Source organism: Gymnoscopelus microlampas (genome assembly GCF_963454915.1).
Source record: "Gymnoscopelus microlampas genome assembly, chromosome: 20".
Taxonomy (NCBI): domain Eukaryota; kingdom Metazoa; phylum Chordata; class Actinopteri; order Myctophiformes; family Myctophidae; genus Gymnoscopelus; species Gymnoscopelus microlampas.
In genome coordinates this window covers 13,888,092-13,915,822 of record NC_139957.1, presented here as the reverse complement: position 1 = coordinate 13,915,822, position 27,731 = coordinate 13,888,092, and the positions used below count along the sequence as shown (strand labels likewise).

Below are 27,731 nucleotides of genomic sequence, written 5' to 3'. Positions count from 1 at the left end.
GTGTAGGGGAAACAAAACTGGGGGATTCATGAATCCAGTCCTGGCTGTAATTAAAGGTAGAGTAAGTGATGTTTGTTAAAATAAGCTCTATTCTGATAATACTCATGCTATATAGACTACAGTGTTTGGTGTTCATTAACATGACTCTCCATGTCTCTCCAGCACTTTGTTATATAGAAAATGCATTTAGAAGTCGGGATACCGATTTTATCCAATCAGGAGAGAGAACTCACACAGGATACAGATTAAACAAGTGAAACTGGAAGCGATGAAAAAATAAATGAGCAGACAAAATTGGAACTGGAATGCTCTAAAATTGATGCTAATAAATAAGTGCAGGTGGGTTGCTGAAATTGGCAACCTACAGTACCTGAAAATACATTTTCTGTTTATTGAAGAGCTGACGAGATGGGGAGACCCCTGTTACTAAACAAACACTATCAGAATATAGTGCTTTAACCTTTTAATAAAAAAAAACTTTTGTTTTAACCAAACAATATAACTTACCCTACCTTTAATACTCTCCACCACAGAGGGAAATCATTTTACTCTCAAATGTACAAATTGAACAATGCAAAAGCAACAGCCAAGGACCAAGCTTGATTCTCAAATAGCCTATCTCAACAAAGAATAAAGACAAAACAAAAAGACATTTGGTATAAAATACTTTAATAAATAGTAAGATTGTTCTAAGAACAAACAAAAAAAATCCACTAACAAAACCAGACTTTTGCCAAATCTTTGTACAAAATAATTACAGCGTTCTGCACAGCCAGCCCATTCTCTAGGGCTAATATTTACTGGTATAACATGGGGAGTGTTTTTTATTTCTAACAATTTGCATCATCATCAAAACATATTTAAAACATAACACATTGACAAATAATATTAAACTGTATGGTATGAGGACTTAAGTCATTTACTTTACTACCGCTTTAGAGGTAGCAGTCAGTGGGGTTCCTCTTCCTGTGTGTTCTTAGTGCAGAAACAGACTCAGTACAAACACTGGACAACAAGCACAACTGTCAACAGCAATAACAACAAAACTTGTTCCCTTCATTAGACCAGTAGATATACTCACTGAGAGGCAGGGCTAAGTGGGAAAATAGCTATTAGCTAGCAGGATGTGTACTCATTGCAATTCTATGGATTCAAGCTCTAATCTTAAATCGTGTTTTGTAATTTGTTTAACTGCCATGATAGCATCAGCCATTGCTATCCACTGACTTTTAGCTACGTATTTGGCTCTGCCATCGAGACTGTTCAGAAACAGTAATTGTGTGATGTGAGATTGGTAACAGTGCTAGCAGTGAGTTAGCTGTACCCTGCAAGTACACGCCTGGCGCCCACAAACAATAAAAATGAGATGCATCAGTTCTGGACTGGCAATTGTCTGATTCTGTACAATAGTAAAAGGGCTGCTTTTGTTTGTGCCATTTGGAGTCCCAAATTAAACTGAACTGATTGCTAAGGCGGATGCAAAATGGCACAAGAAAGTGGACGCATATGGATCCTATGACACCAGAAAGTTACACTGTCAAATTCAGAGTGTTAATTTAACTCTGAGAATGTTCAAATGTAATTTAAAATTTGTACACCCTCTGATTCACAAATGCATGAAATTAACACTGAAAATTTTACTGTGGAAGGATACTGAATAGATCCTGGGAGAAAAGTTCAAGCACTCTCCATGAACTCATTCAGGTCCAACGTAGACAACCCGATGGTTGGGGAATCATCGTGTTAAACACGAAAGGTTAGCTAAAAGTTGGAAAGCTCTGCCTGGAAATGACCTAGACAACAGTTCTGCACATACTAATGACCTTAACCGCAACAAAAAGTTTGAACGCAAAACAAACAACCAATAAAGATCTGCTCTTTTGCTCTCTTTATGTTCTTATGCCAAAGACATGCACGTTAAGCACACACTCCTGGCAGTGTTTCCCAAACATTTTATCTCGAGATCCAAAAGAGAAATTTGCCGTCTCCCCGGGACCCAAACTTACAAAATGACTTAACCACTGTGACCGAACCATGGGTCCCGACCCATTGTTTGGGAAACACTGCTCTAAGGCACTGGCTAGCCTTAGAGCTGGAGATGGTCCCCGGGTGCTGCTCAATGGCTGCCCACTGCTCCCAACAGTTTGGATGGGTCAAATGCAGAGGACAATTATCCCCATGGATCAATAAAGTATAACTTAATATTTTAAGCGGGACCCTGGATTATCATCTGTAAGTCTGTATAAAACCTGTTTCAGTGCCAGTCGACACTTTAGAAACGGAATGACATCATTTAGGAAAAAAACAACAACAACCACAAAACAATCTTATTCTTTAGAATAACTATGGTACAAAGCATCACTTAAGTTACTAAATTCAAATATACACAGTCATTTTCATATTTACATATGTACAGTCAAATTGCAAAGAAGAAATACCATTACGGCGGTATGAAGAGAGTTGCTTGCAAGGACATCTTTCCCTTTATAATGATATGAAATCAAGGTTGATAAACGGGGGGAAAGAAAAAAACAAATGGGTTGAAGGCACTTTCTACTGAAGCAAATACTGAAATTATCATGTAGACTCACACGGAAGTACTGTAGTGAAACACAAAAGTGTAAAAGAAAAAAAAAAACTTGCTCAGAAGCATTTATACACAATGGGGGAAAAATGAAAATGAATGTAAACAACAACAAAAATGCCTATGCCAGGTATCATATTTTTATACAGTGGTTTCTTTGTGCCAGCTTTTCCAAAGGACAAACATACATATATATAAAACTTTTTTTTCTTCTTTCTTGCTTTTTTTCCAACATATTGACTTATAAAAGTACATGGTATCGAGACAGTGTAGAAATGGCCCGCAAGTTTGGGCTAAGGCAGACAGGAAGTGAACACACCAAACAGAAGGAACAACGTTATAACAGCTGCCAGCCAATGAAGTTTCTGTTAGGATCCCATGGGCAGTGCTTATCAAGTCAACGTTATAGACGCAGGTTCCCATGACACGCAGAAGATTAAAAACATATTCCGCTGAACGCAGCATCAATGTGTAAACAGCAAAAATGAAGAGAATAACAAAATTGTATAAAGGAAAGTTCTCTTTCTTCTTGATTTTCCGACAGTGTGACGTTGTGAACTGAAATCCAGCATGGTGCGGTAGCAGTAGTAGTCGCTTGTGATGTCTGTTTACCGGCATCGCTTTGCGTAAAAATAAAACAAAGAAGCCTCCATGTTTGCACACAAAGAATAAAAACTTTAAATAAAAACATTAATGAAAAAAATCATAATAATAATATTAATAATAGAACTTTTTAAAGCATCTGAAATCTTCACTTTTGGTGTTTTTCTTTTGTTTGTTTTGTTTTAATAGGTTTTAAAACTTGACAGAGACATCACAGTTTGTCTTTATGTGATGATGAGCCCGTTGTCGTTCATACGTAATGGTCTTTGATGTCCTCAGTGAGCTTAGTGGCGTTGAGGTTTTTACAGCGGTTGTCTTTGGGGCTGTACGCTGTCCGATGCGGGGCTTTGACCGGCCCGCTGCGCGTCGTGCACACCACCCCTCCTCCTCCTCTCCCCATCAGCCCCCTGTCCTTCCCCCCTCCTGCTTTGGAACACTTTTGGGAGGCGCACTTCTCCACCACCCCGAGTCCTCCTCCTCCTCCTCCCCTCTGCTCCTGCTCCTCCTCATCTTCTTCCAGCTCCTTCCGCTCCCCTCCACCCTCCGCCTCGTCCTCCTCTCCATCCGGCCCGTCACACGCTCTGTCCGCAGGGCCCATCATCAGCTTTTTGCACTCGTAGTGGAGGTGGCGGTCTCGGTTGTCCTTGGCGAGTGTGCGGTTCCTCAGGGGCTCCAGCTGGTTGTTGACAGTGGTGCCGTCCTCGGGGAAGGCGCCAGCCGCACGCGCCGCTCTCTCGCGCTCTTTCTTCCTCTTCCGGGTCCACCACACACACACCACGATGCAGAAGATCCACAACACGCTGAATACAACGCACAGCACTGGAACCAGGTAGTCTGGAGGAGGGACAAATGGGAAATGAGGCTTTTGTTATTCATTTGAATACTGCGATACTTTAAAGGACAACTTTGTTTTTTTACAACCAAGGTTTATGTTTTAGATTGTAATTAAAGTAAATAAAAGATGAGCGTTAAAATTTTTTAATTTACTGCTTTCTATAGTTTTAGCAATTTTTGCGATCTTTTTTACAGTGGGCGGGGGCATTCTGTCCGGTGGCTAAATATTTATTTTTTTACACAATAACCCGGCGTTTTATTTATTATTATTTACAGTAGCTCTTCTAGCCCCCAATAACTCACATCTGGCCATCAAAGACCACAGGACCTTTTTTATTGTGTAAAAAGGGCATATTTAGCCACCGGACAGAATGCCCCCGCCCACTGTAAAAAATATCGAAAAAAAATCTAAAACTATAGAAAGCAGTACATTTAAAAAAAATAACACTCATCTTTTATTTACTTTAATTACAAGCTAAAATATAAACCTTGGTTGTAAAAAAACAAAGTTGTCCTTTAAGCATAAGGTGGGTTCTTTATTTCTATCAAAATCTACTGGCTGAATTGAATATTATGGGTGAAAAGGTCAAACAAAGTATATAAGATGTTTTGGCTAATTAATTGACTCATATGTGTCTTAAACAGTTAAACCCTATAATCTTCTTTGACCGGGGTCCCCAAGGGTTCGATTGTTGGCCCCTCCTGTTTTCCCTCTACACCAAATATCTACAAGATCTATTCTTCTCCTGGGTAGGGAAATGTGTACGGTGAGACTCACCAACAGGCGGGGGTTGGACCTGTGTCTCCACTTTGACCTCCACCACAGCTAGCATGATGGTGCTGTTGTGGCGTTTGGACAGCGCTCCAATGATGGCACTGGCCGCCTCCTGGATCTGTCCGCGGTCGCCATCCTTCGACCGCCCGTCCTGTTCGAAAGACTGGAAGAGAGACAGGAGGGGGAGGGTGTTCAAGAAGACAATTATTATACATAAACAATCCTAGACCATGTTTCTTTTCACAGATCTGAACGTCATACGCATTTAATATCGGCTGCTTGTTGTGTTGGTCGACTAGAAATTACGCAACTAGTATTTGTTGTATGTGTGTGTGACTCTGGATATGAGCAATATTTAAATAATTAAAACAGACAATAATACACCAGAGACATAGTAGCAGAGGAATACGGAAGGAGTGAGATGAGAAAGGGAAAGAAAGAGGGAGAGGGAAGGATAATAAGAGAGAGATAGAGAGGGAGAGAGAAAAGAAAAGAATAACAGACAGCAACCCACCCAACAAAAGGGTGGAAGTATGATAAAAAATTACAAATGGGTAGGATGGTGCAGGGGGAAGAGAAATACAGAGAAAGAAACGCGTAAATCCACAAGAGAAGAAGAAAAGACTGTCTGAACATCTGGCAGGTCCCGGCCCCCTGCTGAGCCCACAGAAGGTGGAGTTAATTGCTTAATAAGTCGATCAGAGGGAGCGAGGGTGCAGGGAGGGGAGCGCACAGGGAGAGATTAGTTCTATGCTGTGCACTTCAATTAGGAGCCACAATGAAGAGAGCAGGCCAGCTGTGGCCCCCTGCGGCCAGGGAGCAGCGCTCCACCTCTTCTTCTCCTGGGGAAATCGTGAGCTCGTCCACACGCCCTGGGAATGGCTAGCCTGTTAGCTAGCATTCCTTTCTCACAGCAAAGACACAAAATGTAGAATTCCTTCCTAGTACACTTTGGTACTTTACACAAGGGGTACAAATGTATATGGATATGTCCACAATCAAAGTCAACATCCTAAAACACATTTTCCCAAGACAGACATAGATGTGATTTTATATTCTCATGCATATTAATTGGACTGTTTTTACATAGCTACTTTATCCTTTATATTTATTCTTTACATTTGATCCTCCCACTTAACTAGTACGACTTATAGCAAGTACGACAAGAAGCTTCAGCATCACAACGCACCAGCAGTAAGAACACAAGAGTCATTGTTCCTTCTGCAGTGATATCTTAAAATCTGTAATGCTAGTTCTTGCTTGTGTTGAGCTATGTTTATGTACTTTGCTGCTCTATGAAGTAATCTGTGACAACCGGGACTTTAGAAGTAAAATGGACAGAAATTGACTCGCCGTATTTAATTTGACATGACAGGCCTCACAGAATGCGCCAAAAAAACAGTGCACGTTTACACGCTGGCTCCAAATATTTGAATTACAGTACTTAAGGAGCCCTTGATTTGCTTTCCCACACACTTGGAAAGGACTCAACTGTGGAGAGCACCACATGCAAATGAAGGCAAAACCAAGCGCCCCTCGCTCATTGTTTCTCACATATTTGAGACATATTGAAGTACTTGTTTTTGCCCAGGTTTGGGGCGCTGACAACGGACCTAACCACCAGTCAGTTCAGCAAGGGCATGCTGGGCCCTTGCAGATTCACAGAGAGCCTTGGGATAAGCAGGGAGACATGACTTGGCACCTACAAGCCTGACACACGCTACGGCTGCACAAGATTCGGTGAGCTTATGAAGACTCCCCCCGCACTTAGCAATGAGCGCTGCCTTCTTGGCCCAATGTGATTCTGCATTGGAGAGGGAGTGGGAGTGAGTTCTTTTGTTTTTGTTTTTTTTATTCTGAAAGCCTTGTTCTGAGACTGACTGTTTGGGTGGATGTCAGGCCTGCACCACTCCTTTTCCTGTATACGTCCCCAAAACATGACTCCATACATCACACGAACAACGATCTAATCCCCTCCATTAAGAGCTTAGTGCCCCTGTGGAGACTGATTTCCCCTGTGTCTCTGCCTCTCACACAGGAGTCTGGGTGGCCGAGAGAGAGAGAGAGAGAGAGAGAGAGAGAGAGAGAGAGAGAGAGAGAGAGAGGGTGGGGGGGAATAAATCTGTGACAAGAAAGACGAGAGTGAATAAGAACAAGCGAGAAGGAGGGAAAGGCAAAGAGAGAATGAAAGCATAGGGGAGGAAGAAGGAGAAGAGGGAAGCGAGAGAGGGTAAGAGAGAGATAAAGACAAAGGAAGAGCGAGGCAGGTAGAAGAGAGAATGAAAGTGACAGAGGGGAGGGAAAGAGAGAAGGTGAATGAGAAAGAAGGAGGAAGGGACAGAGAGGAGAGAGAGAGGGGAGAGAAGACACAGAACATCAAGGTGTTCCAGACATAAACTAAATATTAAACAGATGGAAGGACAAAAATGGGGCGAGGTCCTAAGGGTGAGAGGGAGAGAGAAAGTGAGAAAAGGAGCGAGAGAAAGATGGAGAGAAAGAGAAAGACAAAGAGGGTGCAAGGGGGAGGTGAGGAGGGGATGATGGGATCACTGACAGATGGCAGAAGCGCAAAATCTATAGGTGTGTGTGTGTCAGAGCAAGAATCCATCTGTGTGTATCTCCCTCAGGTTATAGAGTGTGTGTATGATTGTGTGTATGTATGTATGTATGTATGTATGTATGTATGTATGTATGCGTGTGTGCGTGCGTGCGTGTGTCCTCACCATGGCGACCTCCACGGCATCACTGTTGGAGTAGGACAGGTCACACAGGATGACCAGCGCTCTGTCTTTAGCCAGACTCTGAGAGTCTGGCAGGTACCTCAACTCCCAGCAGATGTTCTCCACTGTGGTACCCTATGATCAGCACGCGCGCGCACACACACACACACACACACACACACACACACACACACACACACACACACACACACACACACACACACACACACACACACACACACACACACACACACACACACACACACACACACACACACACACAAAGCAAGAGATTAGCATTGCTGGCAAGGACCAGGAAGGTTTTAAGTCCATGTAAGACCATAGCAGAACCAGATCCCAGCAGGCTGCACCAGAGAACACGTCTCAGTCTTGTCAGGGTAGCTTTATGGGTTTCTGTGGTGTTTGCAGAGGAATATTGAGGCTTCAGCGTTCAGTTCAATTCATAAACTTCATTTATCCACACGGGGATTCCTTTTAAATCCATACACTGTTTCTTCCCAAAGGGGTGCAATTATGAGGTCAGCATAGCAAACAGCAAGAAAACATCCGCACAAACAAGCACAGACAATATGTAACTAAGACAACAACGGATAACTGACATCCTGTGAACAAATAATGACTCAATATCATTGAGTCATTATTATAGTCAGACCTCCAGCGGAGAGGGAGACAGTGGTTGGAGTGGGCAGCTTCCAGTCGCCTGATGGAGGTCCATTGAACAAAATATTGTGACTCTTTTACCAAATTGGGATCTTAATTTTCAGTGTGCAGATATTTCCCAGTGCCCAACACAGGAAGACTGTAGTTGTACTGGATAGCTCCCAGTGGCCAACAGTAGAAGACTGTGGTTGTACTGGGCAGCTTCCAGTGGCCATCAGTAGAAGACTGTAGTTATATTGGGCAGCTCCCAGTGGCCAACAGAATAAGGCTGTAGTTGTACTGGACAGCTCCAATGTTTTGTAAATGTACTTCATTACTGTCCACCACTGCCTCAAAACTAGAGAGCTTATTCTCTCACCTGTGGCACTTTGTCCCTTTTGAAGATGAGTGTGATGCGAGCACAGCTGTTGTCCAGGTAGCCGCTATTGGGCTCACACTGGGTGTGTAGGGGAGTCGGGGGGTCCGGGGTGGAACACACGCCCCACTGGTGACAGGGTGGCGAGAAGCAGGTGAGGAACTGATGCTCCACACACTCATGACCTCCAGGACAGGAGGGGGCGACATTGGCGTTAGTGCCGTCCGCAGCGGAAAGAGACTTCTGGAGGAGACAGGGTCTGCGACCGCACCTCACCTGAATACAGACACGTGCACATACACAATTAATATTAATATTTTATACGCCATGAATATTTGTTCCCAATAAGGTGTGTTGTCGCTGTCGGGCGGAAACCTTGTTTGTCTAAAAGCATTACCTTTCATGAAATGGAAAAAAACCTATGTTCCAATAGATGCAATGTAGTTATCATTTAGTCACACCAAGCTCTTGTTAATACTTTTCATTGCCAAGTATTTATAAAACCCAAAAGTGCACAGACTGGCTTTCACTTTCAAACATTTTCAACAAAACAGGACATTAATTTACAAACAAACATAAAAAGTTTAAATGTGGAGATACAACATTTCTGCCCGACAGCATGTAGGGTATATAAGCAAGATATCTGATGTGACAGCTGTGAAATAAATGTTTTGATAACATTCTTAGCATCCATGCTGACCTTGGAGCAGTGGACGTGGCCGTTGACACACTGACAGCCGTTGCACTCCTCCTCCCAGCGACTGCCATGAGGGAACTGGAGACCCGAGTGACGGCAGGCCTTCCCAATCCCTATGACTGGACAGAGAGTCAAAAGTTCAGTGGTTCAAATGTCAACAGTCGATGTAAAACACTCTATTTAGAATGAACCGCCTTTATTGATAAGACAGTAGGCTGACAGGAAAAATGGGGAGAGAGAGATGGGGAGTGACATGCAGCGAAGGCCGTCGGGGTCGGGACTCAAACCTGCGACACGCTGTCAGGCTACACTGAGCCTAGGTGCCTAGGCCAACACAAGCCTTTATGTCGGTGACTGACACCGTACATTATTATCGGCCTCCCTTCATATCCACTGTCGATAGTCTGTACATTTATATATCCATTCGTGGATTCGTAATTGATGTATGCCCATATTACTGGTGATAGCTTGTACAGTATATGATAAAGTACTTACTTTATGCCTATAATTATGTCTATTAATAGTTCATACATTGTGTTAACCCACTCAGTCAAGTGCAGATGGTCAGGTCAGATTTTTTGTCTTCTGTTTATATTTGTATCTTATTTTTCATTTTTGATTTATTTATTTACGTATTTATACAAATGTTACTCTTAGCTGTATCTCTCTATGGTTCCCTATATCTGTCCTGTGTCCATGCAGTACTGCAGTGCTGTTATGACCTACGGGTGCTTAATAAAGGTCTGTCACGGTTATCAGCAGCATACTGCTACCTTTACCTATACAATAATTTGTGATGAATGCATGCACTGTATGGAGAGTAATGTCTTTAGTACTGAACTGTCCCTTTGGCCCATTCTGTATGGAACGTAAACGCACAGTGAGGTGTTAAGCTTTAACAATAATCTTTTATCGCATGAATTCAATAAAAGTAAAACATGGAAGAGACATGTTGGCAGCCATTAGCAGTCAGCTGTATGTCATACAAGAACCTTGTGTTTTCTGTCCAACCAATGAACGACTCCAACTAAGTTTCTAAGTATTAGACTCACACTCTTGGCAGCGAGATCCAGCACGTCCCAGCGGACACACACATTGGTAGCCGTTGATTTCGTCCACGCAGGTGGAACCGTGGCCGCAGGGAGAGGACTGGCACTCGTCAATGTCTGACGGACGGACAGAAACATTTGCACATTAAACACACATGGGGTGTACAGAATATTGCACAGTAAAATCACAATGTCGAGAAACAGGCAGACCAAGTGAGTCCAGGTGAAAGCTGAAAGACGATCCCTGATCGTTTCCTCCTGTTCGTTCCGTAATCTGCGAGTCACCAAGGCGAGGAAACAGGTTGAAAGAATTTGAAGTCATGAGACAATTGATCTTACGATGGATTGTTCAAAGGGTCTGCGACTTACAGTAAAGTATCCCGCATGATTCGAAACACTGATGTCTGTGTGTTATTGATTTCACATGGTCAATACCAAATCAATCAAACATTATGGTGTGGAGACAGGGTGAAAGATTTTTCAGTCTTGAGACTCAGAAGTGAATTTTGCTAAATCGGGCTGCTAAATATGGCTACTTCTAAAGTGATTCTCCACTCCAGTCCTGGGTAAGCAGACTACTGTTTTCATTCTAGTTGTAACCAGGGGTTAAGTATACACCTTGGACTCCAGGCCAAGAACCACTGTTAGAACCACTAGATGCAAAGCAACACTTTGTATTGCTGCGTTTGTCATAAAAACACACGAGAGACCTTCCAGGTATAAATTAACTCATTCACTGCCAGAATTATTTCTGGCCTGTTTGAACACCGCCAAGATTTTTCATTGAAAAAAAAAAGTACTCAGGAGCCGAGATACAGAATTTTTAAGTTTTAAGTTAACAAGGAAGTGGATGGGAGTCTATATCTTCGAAAAATCATATCTCCTTGGTCTTTGGGTCAAAAAAAAAAAAAAAAATATTTTTAATTTTTTTAATTTTTTTAAAAAGTCGTTTTAGTCGTTCTTGGCAGGCATGGCTTATGGACAGAAGTCGTTTTAGTCGTTCTAGGCAGTATATGAGTTAATAAATACTGTAATGATTGTATAATAAGGTTTTAGGCATCTTAAGAATGTCCAAAGAAATGAAAGAAAGTTTAGAGAATTGGAGTTCTTGAATTCCAGGAAACCTATTCCTTTATGCTGAAAGGCATTTGTTTCTCAGGAACCTAACCTTTGAAATTTGACGACAGGCTGACATTCTTCATGCGTTTCTTTTTAATCATTAGTCATGAATTCCAGCTGACAAATAGCCTGGCTCCAGCCCTGGAATCGCTAGCCACGCCCATTAAAAAAATATGTTCAGGAAACGAAATGAAAATTCAGGCTGAGTGTCAGGCTAGCTGACAAACGCTTCTTGTTAATTCCCGAACGGATCTATAAAAACCTTTGATTGGAACCTCTTCAGATGAACATCTATGACAACCCGCCCCCAGGTCTGAAAAGGCCGTCCTTTCTGGGAGAATCCTCTCCCAGAAGGCCGCGGGAGACTGCCCCGAGACCCGTCTGCGAAAATCCCGCCATTGACCTCCGACCCCAAGGGAGGTCATAGGTTAAGACCGTCTTCCTAAAGGGCTTCCTAATCTGTCGCCCGGTAACAATCATTTTACACTCCCCCAGCTATGACCTTTCACCCCCCATCCTCCGCCACCCGCCTGACCCTCGCCACAAGCCCCCACCCCCCCTCGTTTCCCAGGGAACTTACTGATGCGGCAGTCGGGTCCAGCGAAACCTGGAGCACATTCACAGCGGAACCAGTTCACTCCATCCACGCAAACACCTCCGTTATAGCTGGAGAGACAGAGGGGGACATAAACATTATCATACAATGCTATCATTATCATACTATGAACCTAACCTACTCTGTGTGCAACGTCCCTTCATCTTCCTCACTCTGGGTCAAGGGTCAGGTCTGGAAGGAGACCTTCCATTGCTGACTAACAGTATATAATACTCTTTGGTGGACATGGCAAAGTTATGGCTAATTTATAGGCAAGTGGTTCTCAAACCTTTTAATTTCAAGGTTCCCCATAACTCTACATTCTGAGCGTGTACAAATGGAACCAAATAGACATGTATAAGGGTCCATTTGGTTCCATTTGTACACTCTGAGAGTTATAGAGTTATAAAAGTCAATTTGAAATCCCCTCAAGGATCCCAGATATATAACACTTATAACACTTTGAGAACCATTGTTATAGTCCAATGTTCACCGGTGCCCCATGCCAAAACATATCCAATCTACAAGCTCACAGCGTAAACGTACAACACCGTCGTACAACTAAGTATAAATCAAGCTTTAGCGACACCCTGTCACCCATGGGAACCCACAACCCTGGCAGTGTTCTACCCATTTAGTTGCACGGGCATTTCAATAGGGTAAGGTCAGGTGTAACTAGGGCAGATCCTGGCAATAAACGCAATGTTTGCCACCTAACCCTCGTTAGTGTCAGGGAAATGAGTGCCCTTCCGTTCCTATACAAGGAATGGCACTGTACTCTACCCATAGGACTACATTGGACCACTCTTACATACGGACAAACCGCCCCAACCTTTCCCTCTGTCTGTTCCCGCGGTGGAGATGCAGGGCAGAGAACAGAGGAACAGAAAGGAGGATAACAGAGAAAGGAATGAGTCGGTCAGTCAGCTCGCCAAAAGCTGATCCCTCATCAATGTCCAGGCTTCATATGCAAATCCCCCGCTGACCACATACTGAGCGGAGCCTACAGGCCGGCCGGCCGGCCCTCCCTCCTCTCCCCCCACCCCCGGGGTCAAGGCTGGTGAATGGTAGCGGGGGGCGTCTCTTCACACCCCCATCACCACCTCTGCTAATCCGCCTGTCAGTCATTGTGGCTGTGTGTGTGTGTGTGTGTGTGTGTGTGTGTGTGTGTGTGTGTGTGTGTGTGTGCGCGCGCGCGCGCACACATGTGTGCGTACGTAGCTGGAGGAGAAGAGTTACATAGGATTGTTTTTTCCTTCCATTCACATGTGCACAAGTCACAGTTTCATAATACAACGTACACACACAGAGGTGCACACCAATTTACGCACACGCGTGCACTCACACATACATATACACTTGCACGTGCACACACACGCCATCTAGAAAATCCTGCCGCCATCTTCCAATCTTTAATGGTGAAATCCCGCAGCATTAAATCAGACTGAGAGGATAAGATCAGTGGGCCCTTGTCTGAGCCCCCCTAAACCCCCCGACACTGAGAACATCCACTATGCATGACTGGACCGGGGCGGGATAACACCCAGAGACCTGCTCATCAAACCCTGCCAACAGCTTAGCCCCAACAAAGTCTGAGATTTATACGAGCAGAGCTCTGTGTTCTGCATTCCCTGCAGGGCCACAACAAAACCTACAACTTACCATGGCTGTGGGTTGCAGTCATTGGTATCTGTGAGAAAAAGGGGAAAGAGATGGAAAGAGGGAAAGAAAGTGAGGGAGAGAAAAAGAAGGAATGAGACAGAGAGAGAGAATTAGAGATGAAAAACAATGGATGCAAAAATAAAACAGAAGTAAATCAAAAGGGAGAAATCTTTTTTATGCGTTATCTAACCAGTAATTAATTGACCAACTGTATTCATTGAAATAGAAGTACAAAGGAGCCTGAATAATTCATTATTAAAATGTAATACTGAATTATTCAGCTAATACAACATATGGATTCAGAGTAATTAGATTCCTGCTGATCTATTAACTAAGTAGTAACCAGTAGTGTCCTACTTTGGGCACAGGTGGGTCCTTCCCAGCCGTCCTTGCAGATGCAGGTAAAGGAGTCCCCTCCTCCGACACAGGTCCCCCCGTTCTCACACGGACCAGAGTCACATGTGCTGTTCTTGGCTGGAGACACAAATAAAGAGGGATTTAGATTGCTGGAGAGGAGAGAGGATCAGTGAGATGAAAAACATGAAATGGTAGAAAACGCTACAGCCAAGCCCCGTCTCGAACAGCTGCTTTGCCCTGTGACCACAGGCGCACAACCCGCCATAACAGCGTTATTACACCTTTACAACCATTGTAATCAGCCTGTAATTAGTGCAGACCTGTGTTACAGGTGCTGCCTCCCCAGCCCGAGGAGCAGCTACAGAGGAACGAATCTCCGTGGTCGTAACACGTCCCTCCATTACTGCAGGTAGTCGAGTCACACTGGCTCTCACCTGGACGAGGATACAAACGGACACGGTCATATTCTCAGTGTTGAATTTAGTGTAGTGTTAGAAATTATACTGTGTAATATTCTATACAGATGTTGTACATGCAAACAAATCAAAGCGCAGATGTGCAGGGACACATTTTAATCATAGATTCATAGAAACACAGGTAAAAACATTTTTAAAAGAATGCACACACGTGCACGCACACACACAGACACTCACGTGAATGGCATGTCTTGCCCTTCCAGTTGTCAACACAGTGGCAGTAAAAGTCATTGACCAGGTCCACACAGCGGCCTCCATTCAGACAGGGGTTCTTACTGCACTCATTCACATCTGGAGAACAGAGAAACAACATACAGTATATGTTCAACATATTCAACCCATTGCTTCTCAATGTGTGGTCTGGAAAACCCCCAGTGGTCCTTGAGGGGGTTCCCGGGGGTCCCCATATAAGTGAGGTCTGACTGTAGTAGTCTGTATCTCTGTTAATGTACACATTTGAACACTCTCAGAGTTAAATGAACACTGAGGGTTTTATCTCTGGGAGCCCAATCGACACTGTCAAATCTTCAGTGCTCATATCAAACTGGAGGTCCTTGAATTTAAAAAAGGTTGAGAACCAGTGATCTAAGTAACTTAGCTCACCATACTCTCCCAGCAGTTCACAGAAATATATAGGCTATAGAATGCATAGTTCAGCTGCAGTCATCACGAAATACTGCATTTCTTTAATATATGTTACAGCAATATTTCTTGTTTTATATCCCCTGCTACGAGTATTCCAAAGTATTTAGGAATGCAGACCCTTTATTTCTTATGTAAGGAAAAAATGCTTTTTTTTCCAATGCCACAAATGTAATTGCATAAATTAGCCCAACGACGCGCGCACGCGCACGCACACACGCACACACACACGCACACACACACACACACACACACACACACACACACACACACACACACACACACGCACACACACACAGAGACAGATAGACAGACAGACAGACAGTGGTGGTCTCCACAGGATTGTTAGCCTGCTAATCATTTCTATGCTCCAGGCTTAAACAGGGTTTGAAGAGTTTACTCTATGGGTGATTCATAGATACTGTGGCTAGTCTCTCTCTCTCTCCGTGTCCGCCTGTCACTGTCTCTCATACATAAACAGTGTCTGATGTTTTTCAGGAGGCATCGGGAATCCAAGTAAATAAATTAATTCACCATCTGTCTGTCTGTCTGTGTGTCTGTCTGCAATGCATGCATGCATGTGTCACACAGATTGAGGGAGCACTGGGCTTGCCTCTGGGGTCGGTTAGGTCAGTGTTTCTCAACGTGTGGTCCGGCAACCACCAGGGGTCCAAATGGACTCATAACCCATTTGTACACTCTCAGAGTTAAATAAACACTTAGGATTTTACAAAACGCAAATTGGGGTCCCAGAGATAAAACATTTGTATTCATTAATTAAATAAATCATATCAAATGTGGGTCCGTCCTCATGCACATCAAACTGGGGGTCCTTGAAATGAAAAAGGTTGAGAATGACACAGGCACATGTATGTACAGTATGTCCACACACACACACACACACACACACACTCACCACTGTCACAGAGGCTGCCCTCCCATCCATCAGGACAGATGCATTGGAAGGAGCTGATTCCATCAATACAGGTTCCTCCATTCTTACATGGAGACGACACGCAGTCGTTTATGTCTGGAAATACAGAGACAGAGACAAAGGGAGAGAGACACAGAGAGAGAGAGAGAGAGAGAGAGAGAGAGAGAGAGAGAGAGAAAGAGAGAGAGAGAGGGAGACAGACAGCGAGAAAGAGAGACAAAGAGTTGAAGTAAGCGTCACTACATAAAGAAAATATGTAATAAAAATGTTCTGTCTCTCTCCCGGCTGTTTGTCATCTTGTTTTAGTTGAGTCCATCATCATTTCCAGTAACCGGTGTTGCTGTGTGCGACAAAACCGTCCGAGTGTAAAAGTATACCAGTCTAAGAAGGTGATGATAAGTGAGAGTGACGGGGGTACACTGTTACCAGAAGAATGATGTGGTGCACTGTGATGGTAACTGATGATAAATATAGTCCTGCTGTGTGTGTGTGTGGTTGGTGGAGGTTGGGCCGGGGGGGGAGGGGGGGGTCTGTACGTGCATGTGTATCTGGGACTGTCTGTCCCTCTGGGAGTGTGTATGTGTGCCAATGTGTGTACTAGTACAGCATGTGTGTAGTTGGAGCCGTCCGTTTTCCTGCGTGCGTGCGTGCATGCATGCGTGTGTGTGCACGTATAGATCGGTCAGTGTGTCTCAGTGTGCGAGCATGCAGTTTAGTCTGCGTGAGGAGTACACCTATGTGTGTGTGTGGGCGTGTGCGTGCTCGTGCACGTCCTAATAATGACTCACTCTCATGACAGTAGGCCCCAGTGAATCCCGGCTCACAGGAGCAGCTGAAGTTTCCTGCAGGCTGACTGATGCAGCGGCCGTGAGGCCCGCACACATTGGACGAGATGTGCCACACCCCTTTCTCCGTGCCGTTGGTCGCCACTGCAACGGTGCAGCTGTCAATCACTGTGTTGGTGCGAGATTGGAAAGAGGAGAGCGGCGGGTGAAACGTGATAGGTGATTAGTGAGGTAGAAATGAGGAGCTAGGGCCTCGACGAGGTTGAAATCACAATCGGGAGTTTGTTTACAAGCAACGAACAGGCAATTAATATCTACTGTATGTTTCTCATCTGTCACCACTTCAGTCTACGCGAGAGCATGTGCTTTACATTCACAATTGAGTTAGACCCATAAAAACGTTATTGCCAGTCCACCTCATACAAGCTCACAAATTAACAGCAGAGTGAAAAAAGGACAGTATAGATAAAGTGCGTCCCTGTGTTCATTGACCATTATGTAATGTTGCTCGCTGAGAATAGCTACATAGTCTACCAGCACAACGGGTAGAGAAGCGAGTTTGTAGATTGGTTATTTTGGACAAGTGACACGGGCGTACGACTAAATAAAAAATTGATGGCTTTAGTGTTACCTTGACATTGGTTGGTCTTGCAGTGGTCCTTGAGCTGGGAGCATGTTCGGCCCTCGTAGTCGTCGGGGCAGACACAGTAGAAATCCCCCATCACACTGTGGCACTGAGCCTTGTTCTGACAAGGGTCAGGCTCACACAGGTTACTCTGTTTCTACACACGGAGAAAGGAGGTCGATGGATGAATTCTAAGTGCCACTGAGGTGTAAACTGAATTCAGTAAATGGCTAGTGTTAAAAACACATTTCTTTGGATTTTGGGAAAATGTCACTAATTAAGCTTTTACTGAATTCAGGTTCCAACTATTACACTTTTGTCAGTTCAAATCAAGCTAATTTACAGTTTGGAATGAACCGTTGCTGACTCACAATTCCCCATGCTGCTGAAATACTGCTGCTTTTAACCATGTAGTTCCCAACAGTCTTAATTCATTTTATTATTTTTTTTACAGTGCATTGCCTCATATTCACAGCAGGAACATGTTCAAGTAGAATAAAGTCTCGACACCGCAAAATCCTCAGTGTTCGTTTAACTCTGAGTGTACAAATGTAACCGTATGTAAATAAATGAACACTGGGGAATTTTGGGTTACAATTGTACACTCTCTGAGTTACAAATTAATAAATGAACACTTTCAACCTTTCATTTTTAACAGTGTAGTGTCCCAGAATGATCTGCCACTCGCTCACCTCACAGGTGGGGCCGGAGAAGCCCTGGGGGCATTTACATGAATGAAGGAATCCGTCCAGCAGGGAGTGGCACCTGCCCCCGTTCCTGCACGGATTACTGGCACACCAGTTTCTCTGAACCTCGCAGTGCCGGCCCACAAAGCCCGGTTGGCACACGCACTGGTACCGCCTGGCCACCTCCTATGACAGAGACATCCACGGGAAGATTCTTACTTTTACCGGGATTAAATGGTCTTTTTCCTAGTTCCAAAAGGTACAGGGAATTATGGCTTCATTTCAGAACTGTAAAGTCAGGACTGGAAGTCAAATCAGAGCATCCGATTTCACTGTACAAGTGCTTTTGTGTAAAGACGGGTTGAGTTACTAAAACCACTTTGCCCCTGATTCTTTAAAGGTCTCATGTAGTCAAATGTACCTTTTTCTTTTAAGAAAACTGTGTCTATCTACTGCACCATGCATCTGACTGTTATGCAGTCAAATGTCATGAGAATAAACTACAATTAATTTCCATTTTTATGTAATGCTTTAGAGAACCAGTTATGCGACTGAGACACCGTGAGCAGATGTTATTTCTTTCTCCACATGTCTGATTCTCACCTTGCATGTGCCTCCATTCTGACACTGTCCATGGCAGCTGTTGGCATCTGAAAGACAAACAAATATGGAAGGGAAAAATATGAATTCAAGTCTACCGGAGGCTGTCCATTAGATCCACAGGAGCAACATGCAGGAGTGCTGTAAACATGCACAGGGAAAGAGACACCAGTGCATTCACAGGGTTATTCAAAGCCTTTGTTAGGTTACCCAAGATTATCCATGTGCCTAGAAGAGAGTCAGTGCACAGATTCACATGATGAAGCAGACAAAGCACATGCAATGAAGCCAGGCTGGAGATGGGGGAAAAATGCCCTATAATAATAATAATAATAATTTACAAAAGATTTATTTTCACCAGGAGTTTCCCTGCCATGTGGAAAAACCCCAAACCATTTTAGTTGTAGATAGAAACTGTAATAGTTAAGCCAGTGTGTAGAAAATAGACTGCCCTAAAAGGCTACAGGTGTAGCATTGTACAAGTCCAAGTTATTTCCTGCATGTTTCTGCATGAACTACTGCGCGTCGCATCTGCGAGGCGTTGCGAACTTAGAGTTTGGCTATTTTCGCCGTGCGACACCATAGTGCGACGGAGCATAACTTAAGCATTACTGATCCATTCCAAGACATTCATTATTTGAAACAATTACATTTTACTCTCTTCTTAAAGTAGAAATGATTAGCGAGTTAAAATACACCATGCTATTATTTTCATTTGGTTATTTGGTTCGGCTGTATAATATTTAAGAGAGAACTGTCTGCAGAATTAATGCAGCACAGATGCAGGATGAATTCATGAAGGGGGACTTTTACAATGGCTACCACTGTAAGAAAGACCAGGGAAGAATAGACAGCGCTTGAGGCAAGGAGACAGATGCCGATATATAGGCTAACAGCGTAGGCCAACAGTAGCTAATAGCAACTGATACTGACTGATGTCACAGTTCTGTCCCGACCATCCACGAAAGCAGGCGCAGTGATATCCACCAATCAAGTTTTTGCAAGAGTAAGCATTGAGGCATGGCTTCGCCAAACACTCATTAACGTCTGCAAAAATGGACATGAGAAAGAGAGAGAGAGAACAAGAGAGAGAGAGAGAAAGAGGGGAGACAGAGAGAGAGGCAAGACAGAGAGAAAGCTAAGAACCTGCTTACAAGCCCCACCACCAAGCGTAGATTCCTGGTGTACAATCCACTGAAACTCAACCTAAGGTCCTTAATACACTCATGTGGGTTCTGAGGTCCTGATCTGTCTTACTGTAATAAATGTAATTAATGTAATCTAACCTGGGCGATGGATCACATTTAAGCAATTCTGGGATGAGGTCGATGCCATCTTAACCGAGATACAAATTTCACCCCCAACTGCTCCAAAAGGGTTTGTTTGTTTTTTTGGACAAAAATCTCCCACTCACTCTGTGGAGAGTGAGATTACCATTTTTTTTTTGTTCCCCGATCACATTTCCTGACGTCTCCATGTCTCTGGCGGCCGCTCCACTCCCCTGCCGCCCAAGTCGGCTTCATTTCTCTATCGCATTCCCTGCGGGCCGCGCCGGACGCATTCCAAGTGGTCAGTTTCAGAGGCCGGCCGCACACCCAGCCCGCCTCGCCACACTGTAAACCGCCCGCCGCATTAATACTCCTGGTCCTCCCAGGAGGTGCAGCACCTGTTGGCCAGCTGTAACCCGACTCTCCCCCCCCCCCTCCTCCTCCCCCCCCCCCCCCCCCCCCCCACCCCCACCCTCTCTCTCAGGTACCGATGGCTCCGTGAAAGGGGAACCGCCCGACAGCGAATAACAGAACCCCCGTAACACAAGAACCCCAACGCTTTCCTCCTTTCCTTCTTTCTCTCCCTTCATCACTACCTGCTCGTGTGTGCAGTGGTGGAAAGTAATTACATAAGTACATTTACTCAAGTACTGTAACTAAGTACAATTTTGAGGTATTGCGACACTATTTTTGATAAAGTTTGAAAATATACTTTTACTTTGGTACTTGAAGTATATTTTGGTACTTGAAGTATATTTTGGCAATACTTTTGCACTTTTACTCAAGTAAAAGTTTTAATTATAACAGATTACTTTTATACTGTGGTATTGCTACTTTTACTCAAGTACAAAAATACGAGTACTTCTTCCACCACTGCATGTGTGTTGACAGGTTATAAAGTACTTCTTCTTTCTCTCTCTTTCCGCTGCTGCCTTGCTGTCGCTATGGCTCCCTGTCGGGCTAAGACGTGCCATGGAAGTGGGCCCATGCCCAGTTAAGAGAGTCCTTGCTTTGCCTCACGGTAGCGTACATACCGGCCCATTTTACTCCCCCCATCCCCATACCCCCCAGTCTAGAGCCAAAGATAACCGCGGGGTGGGGTATATTTGGTCTCCAAGGCAGGCAGTTGCCAGGCGGGCGGTTATTTATATCTTTACTCAAGTCACCTGGCTTGAGTTGCATATGATCGTTTCTCTCCATCAGACATGCATGCAGACATGCACACGCACATACACACACACACACACACACACACACACACACACACACACACACACACACACACAAACACACACACCCTTTTCATATTAGTAGCCACCCCGCAGTAATACTACTGCTTCGACATGGCAGAATAAACAAACAACTAAATTAGATATACGCATATCTCAGGCAAGTGTGGGGGGTGGGGGGTATTCCTGGCTCGAGTCCAAACACACACAACATTCACTGTTGGTGCAACGTACAGCAACACGTACAGAATTACACTCCACACGTTCACAGCAAAATGTCATCAAACATGCAAGGGGCAGGCTCAATTTAAGGTCAGATCAACCGATACATCAAAAGGACAAATCAGCCAAAAATAACCACGGCTTTCGCCCTTTCACCCACATCTGATTCACACATTAACAAAGATAAAGAAGTATGAACTATGTTACATTATCCCATAGTCTTGCATCAGAATCTCATGATAAAGGAATCAAAGATGAATAGAAATCATCTATACACATGTCTACAGTGTGAGACACTACTATGTATATTTGGCAGGCTTTCCCTCCCTCACATGTGTTTTAACTCCATATAATCAATTCAATAAGGTTCTCATTTAACTCATTTAACCACTTAAACCCTTCGTTGCCTGGGATCTCCCACGGGTCTATACTTGGTCCCCTCCTTTTTTTTTTAGATCGGCTATTTTTGCAGAATGTTCCCCTATTTTCACCCAATGTTCGCCTGTTATGACATGCCCAGAATGGGGATGCTAGGTTTCATGTGGTTAATTAATAACAACTCCAATTAATATGACATGAGACTTACCGATTTGGCAGGTCTTGCCCGTCCACTGCGGGGGACAGATGCATTCAAACCCGTTCTCCAAGTCGATACAGGTCCCACCCTGAGCACAGGGGTTGGACTCACACTCATCTGTGTCTGAAACGCACACACACACACACACAGTAAGGTCTGGCTTTGTTCAAATATCAACAAAAATGAGAGAAATGTTTGCGCTCTTGTTGAATTGTCCAAAAAAGGGGTTTTCCGTCAAGTGCGTAAGCCAAACAAATTATCAAGAATACAAAAGGAATGCTTGCACACTAACATAACAAAAGGAATGTCCACAGAGGTTTGGCAGATGCAAAAAACATATTTTTTACTGATGATCCATAGTGAACAAAACAAAAAGTGCTACCAAAATGTTCAAACATCAAAATGTTGGATGTATGCATACACAAAAACACAGTCACACATACTAACACAAATGGACAGAGAGGCACACAACATACACGCACGCATGCACGTGAATCCAAAGACAGACATGCACGCACATAGATCAGACACACACAGACTCTACTATTATCATCAGTTACCTTCATGTAATACTGTACTTCAATTTTATCTGGGCAATTGCCCACCTGAAACATGCCTTTAAACACATGCACGACAACTGGCCAGTAGACTAACTTATTTTCCTGTTCTGAGCTCAGTTCACTTGGCCACATCTCAGGTCAATACAGTGCTACTGACCTTTAGCACATGTGGGCCCAGACCAGCCAGCAGGACAGTGGCACTCGAACCCAGTGGGGACTTCGTGACAAGTCCCTCCGTTAGCACAGGGGTTCGACACACAGGCATGCTCCGCTACAGAGAGTGAGACAGACAGTTTAACAGTTTAGTAGGGATCGGATCCAATTGAGAGGTGGAGGATTTCAAAGACAGAATCATATCTTCTAGAGTGTGACAAGTGATGGGTTGAAAGAGATTTAATGATACCGAGGTGTTTGATGGAATGGGGAGCGCATTGCTGACAGGAGTAATCTTGGTCCTGATCTTTTCAATCTTATTAAGAAAATAGTTGAGAAATTCCTTACATTTAGCCTGAGAGAATTGTGCACTATGGACCGGGGTGGGGTTTGTAACTGAATCAATTACTTTCATATAGAGGAAATAACAAACAAGACTAACAGAGGCTTCAGTTGTCCATCCGATTGACAAAATTGTTCAAAACCTGAGCCTACTATATAAGTTCCCCTTGATAGCAACACATCGCATTTTCCCCCTGCTATACAGGACATGCTTTTGCAGATGCATATATGTGTTCAACCGCACACAGCTGGTGCGTTTGACTCGCTGACTCACCGATCTCGCAGTTCTTGCCGGAGTAGCCGTCAGGACAGGCACAGTTGTACTCATCAGGCTCCGTGTTCATACACGTCCCTCCGTTCTTGCACGGACGGTTGGTCCCACAGTAATTAAGATCTGCACAGAAAATATCAAGGAATGTCTCAGTGTCCTTGTACAAAAGGAGCGCTTTTCATAATGTCCATGTGTGAGTTTGTTAACCCGTCTCTCTGAATCAAACTGCCTCTTTATGCATCTAACCAAGCTATTTCACACACACTGGAATCTGGCTTATGCGAGACAATTTTAAGTGATAAAAAAAACGACACTTGTAAGACAGATATTGTAAATATGAGCTTTATGTGTAACAGTGATGCACGCACTATGAATTTCTTTCCTAAAAATGGTAAAACTTTAAACGCGCGCCATAGATGGTTCCTCGAATGCTGATTGGCTAAGTGCTTATACTGGCTCCTCCTACATTAACATTGCCAGATCCAGGATTGGCCGGTTGAGTCTGACCTTTGTCACAGAGCAGGCCTCCCCAGTTCTTGTCACAGCTGCATTGCCACGGCTCGTTACACGACCCATGGACGCAGCCCGGATAGGGCAGACACTCATCACAGAACGGACCCTGCCAGCCGTAGTTACACCTGCCACACACACACACACACACACACACACACACACACACACACACACACGGAGAGTGAGATGATTAGTCATACACAGAAGTCAACTTCTTTCAACATTTTAGGTATTTAATGGGCACTTTAATATTTTATTAACCACTAAAACCCCTATTTACTTTGTTGTGCATCAAATAGCGAAAGTAGCTTAGAAGAGCCACAACATGTGAGCTTGTAAATCTTCTATTTTTAATGAATGTTCACTATTTTGTGAAATATTCAGTTCCCCTATGTTTGCCAAATGTTTCGCCTTTTATGACATGCCCAGAATACGGATGCCAGGATTCAAGTGGTTAAGGTGAGCAGATAGGGGTTCGGTGCCTTTGCACCTAAGACATTTTGTTGTTTAATCCCGTCACTAAAACCAAAGCCCAACCTGTTCTCAATGTGTGTTGCTGGATAAATTAAATAAATTAGTGGTCTGTAATGGCGTGAAATCTCTCAAGGACACATGAGGGTCTTGGCTACATGTTTGGTGGAAAACCTTTTAAAAAACATTTGTGGGCAAGAAGAGGTAATGTAATACATAAAGCTCTTGGCTCCATGTTCTCATGGGTGAGCAGTGATATATATATATACAGTACATATAGTAAAGTAGGGTAAAATAGTGTTTTAATGCTTTTACATAAAATTAATAAGGTCAGTTTAAGCAGGCAAGATGACCAAGACACAGTATTAATCTTATTTACAGCAACAACCTGGAGGAGCATGTGCAGGGATTTAGGGCAAACAGAGACACTCAGTCACTTGGGGGAGAGTTGGCTCTGAGATTTCATGGAAAACTGTGGAAATGGGTGGCCAAAAAAAGTAATTTATCAACTTAAAAAAGTAAGACATGCTTCATTAAGGTTGACCTACATGAGATTTGTCTACTGTTAAATCAAACACACCTAGAACACCCAGCTTCTAAGGCAGCGCTTGCTCAACTCGGGGAACAAAATTACCTTCTTTGCTGGTGAAATATTGGTCTTTTCCCCAAATAGTGCAATTGTTTGGCTTCAGGAGTTTGGCTCTGATTGTGCTGCATGAGCTGTAAGTAATTTTATGTTAATGTTCTGCTCTCGTTTGAACTCTATAAGACTGGTTGGCTTAGTTGTGTTAGTGAAAGCTGCTATGGATCTGGATATCTGCATAGGTTAATATCACAGGGTCGACAGTTGGCCTTAAAAGAAGATTGCCATTGAATCAGAATTGAAATGCATTTAAATGTTGGGGGTAATGATTCATTCACATGCACTTCACACAATTTGGGGAAGTTGCGACTGTGTCACAGTGAAATGTCACAATGTGACAGTAACTTTGGCTCTAGACAGAACGTCTTCATCAAGGTGAATTACCCCCCTCTGCAGCTCCTAATCTTAGGACAGGGTGCCAGGGGACATTCCTGAGTGTGTGTGTGTGTGTGTGTGTGTGTGTGTGTGTGTGTGTGTGTGTGTGTGTGTGTGTGTGTGTGTGTGTGTGTGTGTGTGTGTGTGTGTGTGTGTGTGTGTGTGTGTGTGTGTGTGTGTGGGTGGGTGTGTGTGTGTGTGTGTGTGTGTGTGTCCTTGCCTGTATACAACATGCCTGCATGTCTGCGTGCGTGCATCTGTGCTATGTGTGTCAGTATTACTCGCATGCATGCATCCATGTGTTTATGTGAGTACAGTGTGTATTCCACTACGCATTGTGTGTGCATGCCTTACTACTACTGTGCGTCTGTCTGTCTGTCTGTCTGTCTGTCTGTCTGTCTGTCTGTCTGTCTGTCTGTCTGTCTGTCTGTCTGTCTGTCTGTCTGTCTGTCTGTCTGTCTGTCTGTCTGTCTGTCTGTCTGTCTGTCTGTCTGTGTGTGTGTGTGTGTGTGTGTGTGTGTGTGTGCGTGCGTGCGTGCGTGTGTCAGACCTCTTCCTCTGCCGTAGGAACGTGTCTAAACCTGGAACCAGCAGAGAGGAAGAGTAGGACCTTGTTGGAATGGTGAGAGGGGCTGCCTAGAAGCAGGAGCCCCCAGGGAGAGCAGGCAGAGGGGCCAAGGGGCCAAGAGGGTCTTGGGGGCCGAGGGCCGTTAGGGCAGCCGGTTAGGGGTTAGCTAATCAGTTGGTTTATGGCAGCACTCTGTTATTTCAAGGCCAGTGGTAACCTTGCCCCACCTGTCCTGTCATTTCTCTGTCGGGGCTATTTTAGGAGCCAATACCCCCCTCCTTCACTGAGACACACACACTTCAAAATGGCCGCCACCCAAACAGAAGTCTACTCTTAGCGGTGGTGATATACGGCACTGCTGGGTGCTCTAGTGTGCTGCACGGTTGTAGACGAGAGGCGCCAAGCTGAAGTAGTTTTACAGTTGATACCTTGCTTCCCCCCCACCCCACACAGGAACATGCAGGAAACAGGGTTATAAAAGAGGTACAATCTGCAAGTTGGATGACACACAGCTTCAGTTAAAATGGCCTAAGCAGGCCTTATCAAGAAAGTGGAAAATACATGTTTTTAATAGTACGTATAGCGGCCAGCTGGCTAAGCTTGACTTGTACTAAACGTAGCTGCCCATGCAACTGAGAAAGGGCCTTTTCGATTACTTTTGTTTGCAACATTGAAAAACAACTACAATACATATTCTAATCATATTCATCATATTAAAAATGTAACATGAATGACCAGTTAGGCTATAGCATTTTAATTTAACTAGACCATACCCGGTCGACGCATCCGTGGGGGGATATGCGCACATGATCTGGCAACCCGGGAGGCGACATTGTTTCACACAGAAACGCTAATAAGAAGCTGAGATTTGATGAAATTGAAAAATGGGCTTCAAAGTTAAGTTCAGATGGTAATGGTCAATGGCTGTGTGCAAAATCAGAGCAATTGCTCCAGCCACTGAGGAGAACCGTGAGGAGAACCGGGTGGTGACACCACCACTACAAACAAACGGACAAACAGAGGTTACTAGAATTATAGTAGGATAATTTGTTTATCAACTACTTAAGCCCTATGTACGTCATACCACGAATAGCGAAAATAGCCGATCAACAAGCTCACAACACCTCACAACTTGTAGATATGCTATTCTTTTTAAACTTTTTGCCTATAACGCATGCCAGGATGCAAGTGGTTAAGTTCAGTGCAATTTGGCAATGCAAATTTGACCCACAGCAGAAACGGAAACAGAATCCCTTCATTCAACCAGTGGAACAAATTTGACAGAGGCCATTTCACTGGTGGCTTTCAGCGCAGAGAGGACATAATCGACTAGCTTCTTGAATAACACGACGTGCGCACACACTGACACAAGCTTAATTGACATATCAATCCCAGCACGCTGCAGAGAGTGTGACAGCACACAGTGGTTTGTGTGTATTGTGAGCGGTGTAGTGTTATTGTATCCAAACACTGCGGTTCGGCGTGGTTAACATGCTGCCCCAGCATGCCGTGGTGGGAGCACGGACAGTCTGTCTGGCCACAGTGTGGGACAGCAGACAGACGCAGAGGAGACCGCAGACCTACTGTTATACTTACTACTCTCCCTGGCTTTCCGTTCCTCTATGTGTTATTTCCTCGCTTGCACTCCTCTTCTCAGTCTGTCTGTTACACTGTACAATCCTCAGTGTTCGTTTAGCTCTGGGCATATACAAATGTAACCATTGGATTTCACTGAGTCTCTCTCTCTCTCTCTCTCTCTC

The 27,731-nt window shown here is 44.1% G+C and overlaps 1 protein-coding gene across 2 annotated transcripts in view; it reads right to left on the bottom strand.

Annotated features, from left to right (window-relative positions):
- Positions 1 to 450: 450 nt before the first annotated feature.
- The window catches only part of LOC311036246 (protein jagged-2-like), a 62,213-nt gene continuing 34,932 nt past the window's right edge, over positions 451 to 27,731 (bottom strand). Inside the window, exons 6-26 of one of the 2 annotated variants that reach the window (XM_084044813.1) lie at positions 23,909 to 24,039; positions 23,405 to 23,524; positions 22,793 to 22,906; positions 22,085 to 22,198; positions 19,713 to 19,826; positions 18,783 to 18,829; positions 18,186 to 18,365; positions 17,500 to 17,650; positions 16,872 to 17,036; positions 16,066 to 16,179; positions 14,685 to 14,798; positions 14,352 to 14,465; positions 14,032 to 14,148; positions 13,675 to 13,702; positions 11,998 to 12,083; positions 10,302 to 10,415; positions 9,253 to 9,368; positions 8,556 to 8,828; positions 7,520 to 7,651; positions 4,800 to 4,959; positions 451 to 4,021 (exon numbers count right to left, since the gene is read on the bottom strand). In XM_084044813.1, the coding sequence (XP_083900939.1) occupies positions 3,438 to 4,021; positions 4,800 to 4,959; positions 7,520 to 7,651; positions 8,556 to 8,828; positions 9,253 to 9,368; positions 10,302 to 10,415; positions 11,998 to 12,083; positions 13,675 to 13,702; positions 14,032 to 14,148; positions 14,352 to 14,465; positions 14,685 to 14,798; positions 16,066 to 16,179; positions 16,872 to 17,036; positions 17,500 to 17,650; positions 18,186 to 18,365; positions 18,783 to 18,829; positions 19,713 to 19,826; positions 22,085 to 22,198; positions 22,793 to 22,906; positions 23,405 to 23,524; positions 23,909 to 24,039 (3,088 nt within the window). In that variant the 3' untranslated portion in view covers positions 451 to 3,437. The remainder of the gene's footprint in view (positions 4,022 to 4,799; positions 4,960 to 7,519; positions 7,652 to 8,555; positions 8,829 to 9,252; positions 9,369 to 10,301; positions 10,416 to 11,997; positions 12,084 to 13,674; positions 13,703 to 14,031; positions 14,149 to 14,351; positions 14,466 to 14,684; positions 14,799 to 16,065; positions 16,180 to 16,871; positions 17,037 to 17,499; positions 17,651 to 18,185; positions 18,366 to 18,782; positions 18,830 to 19,712; positions 19,827 to 22,084; positions 22,199 to 22,792; positions 22,907 to 23,404; positions 23,525 to 23,908; positions 24,040 to 27,731) is intronic. The other variant, XM_084044814.1, reaches the window with a different exon arrangement.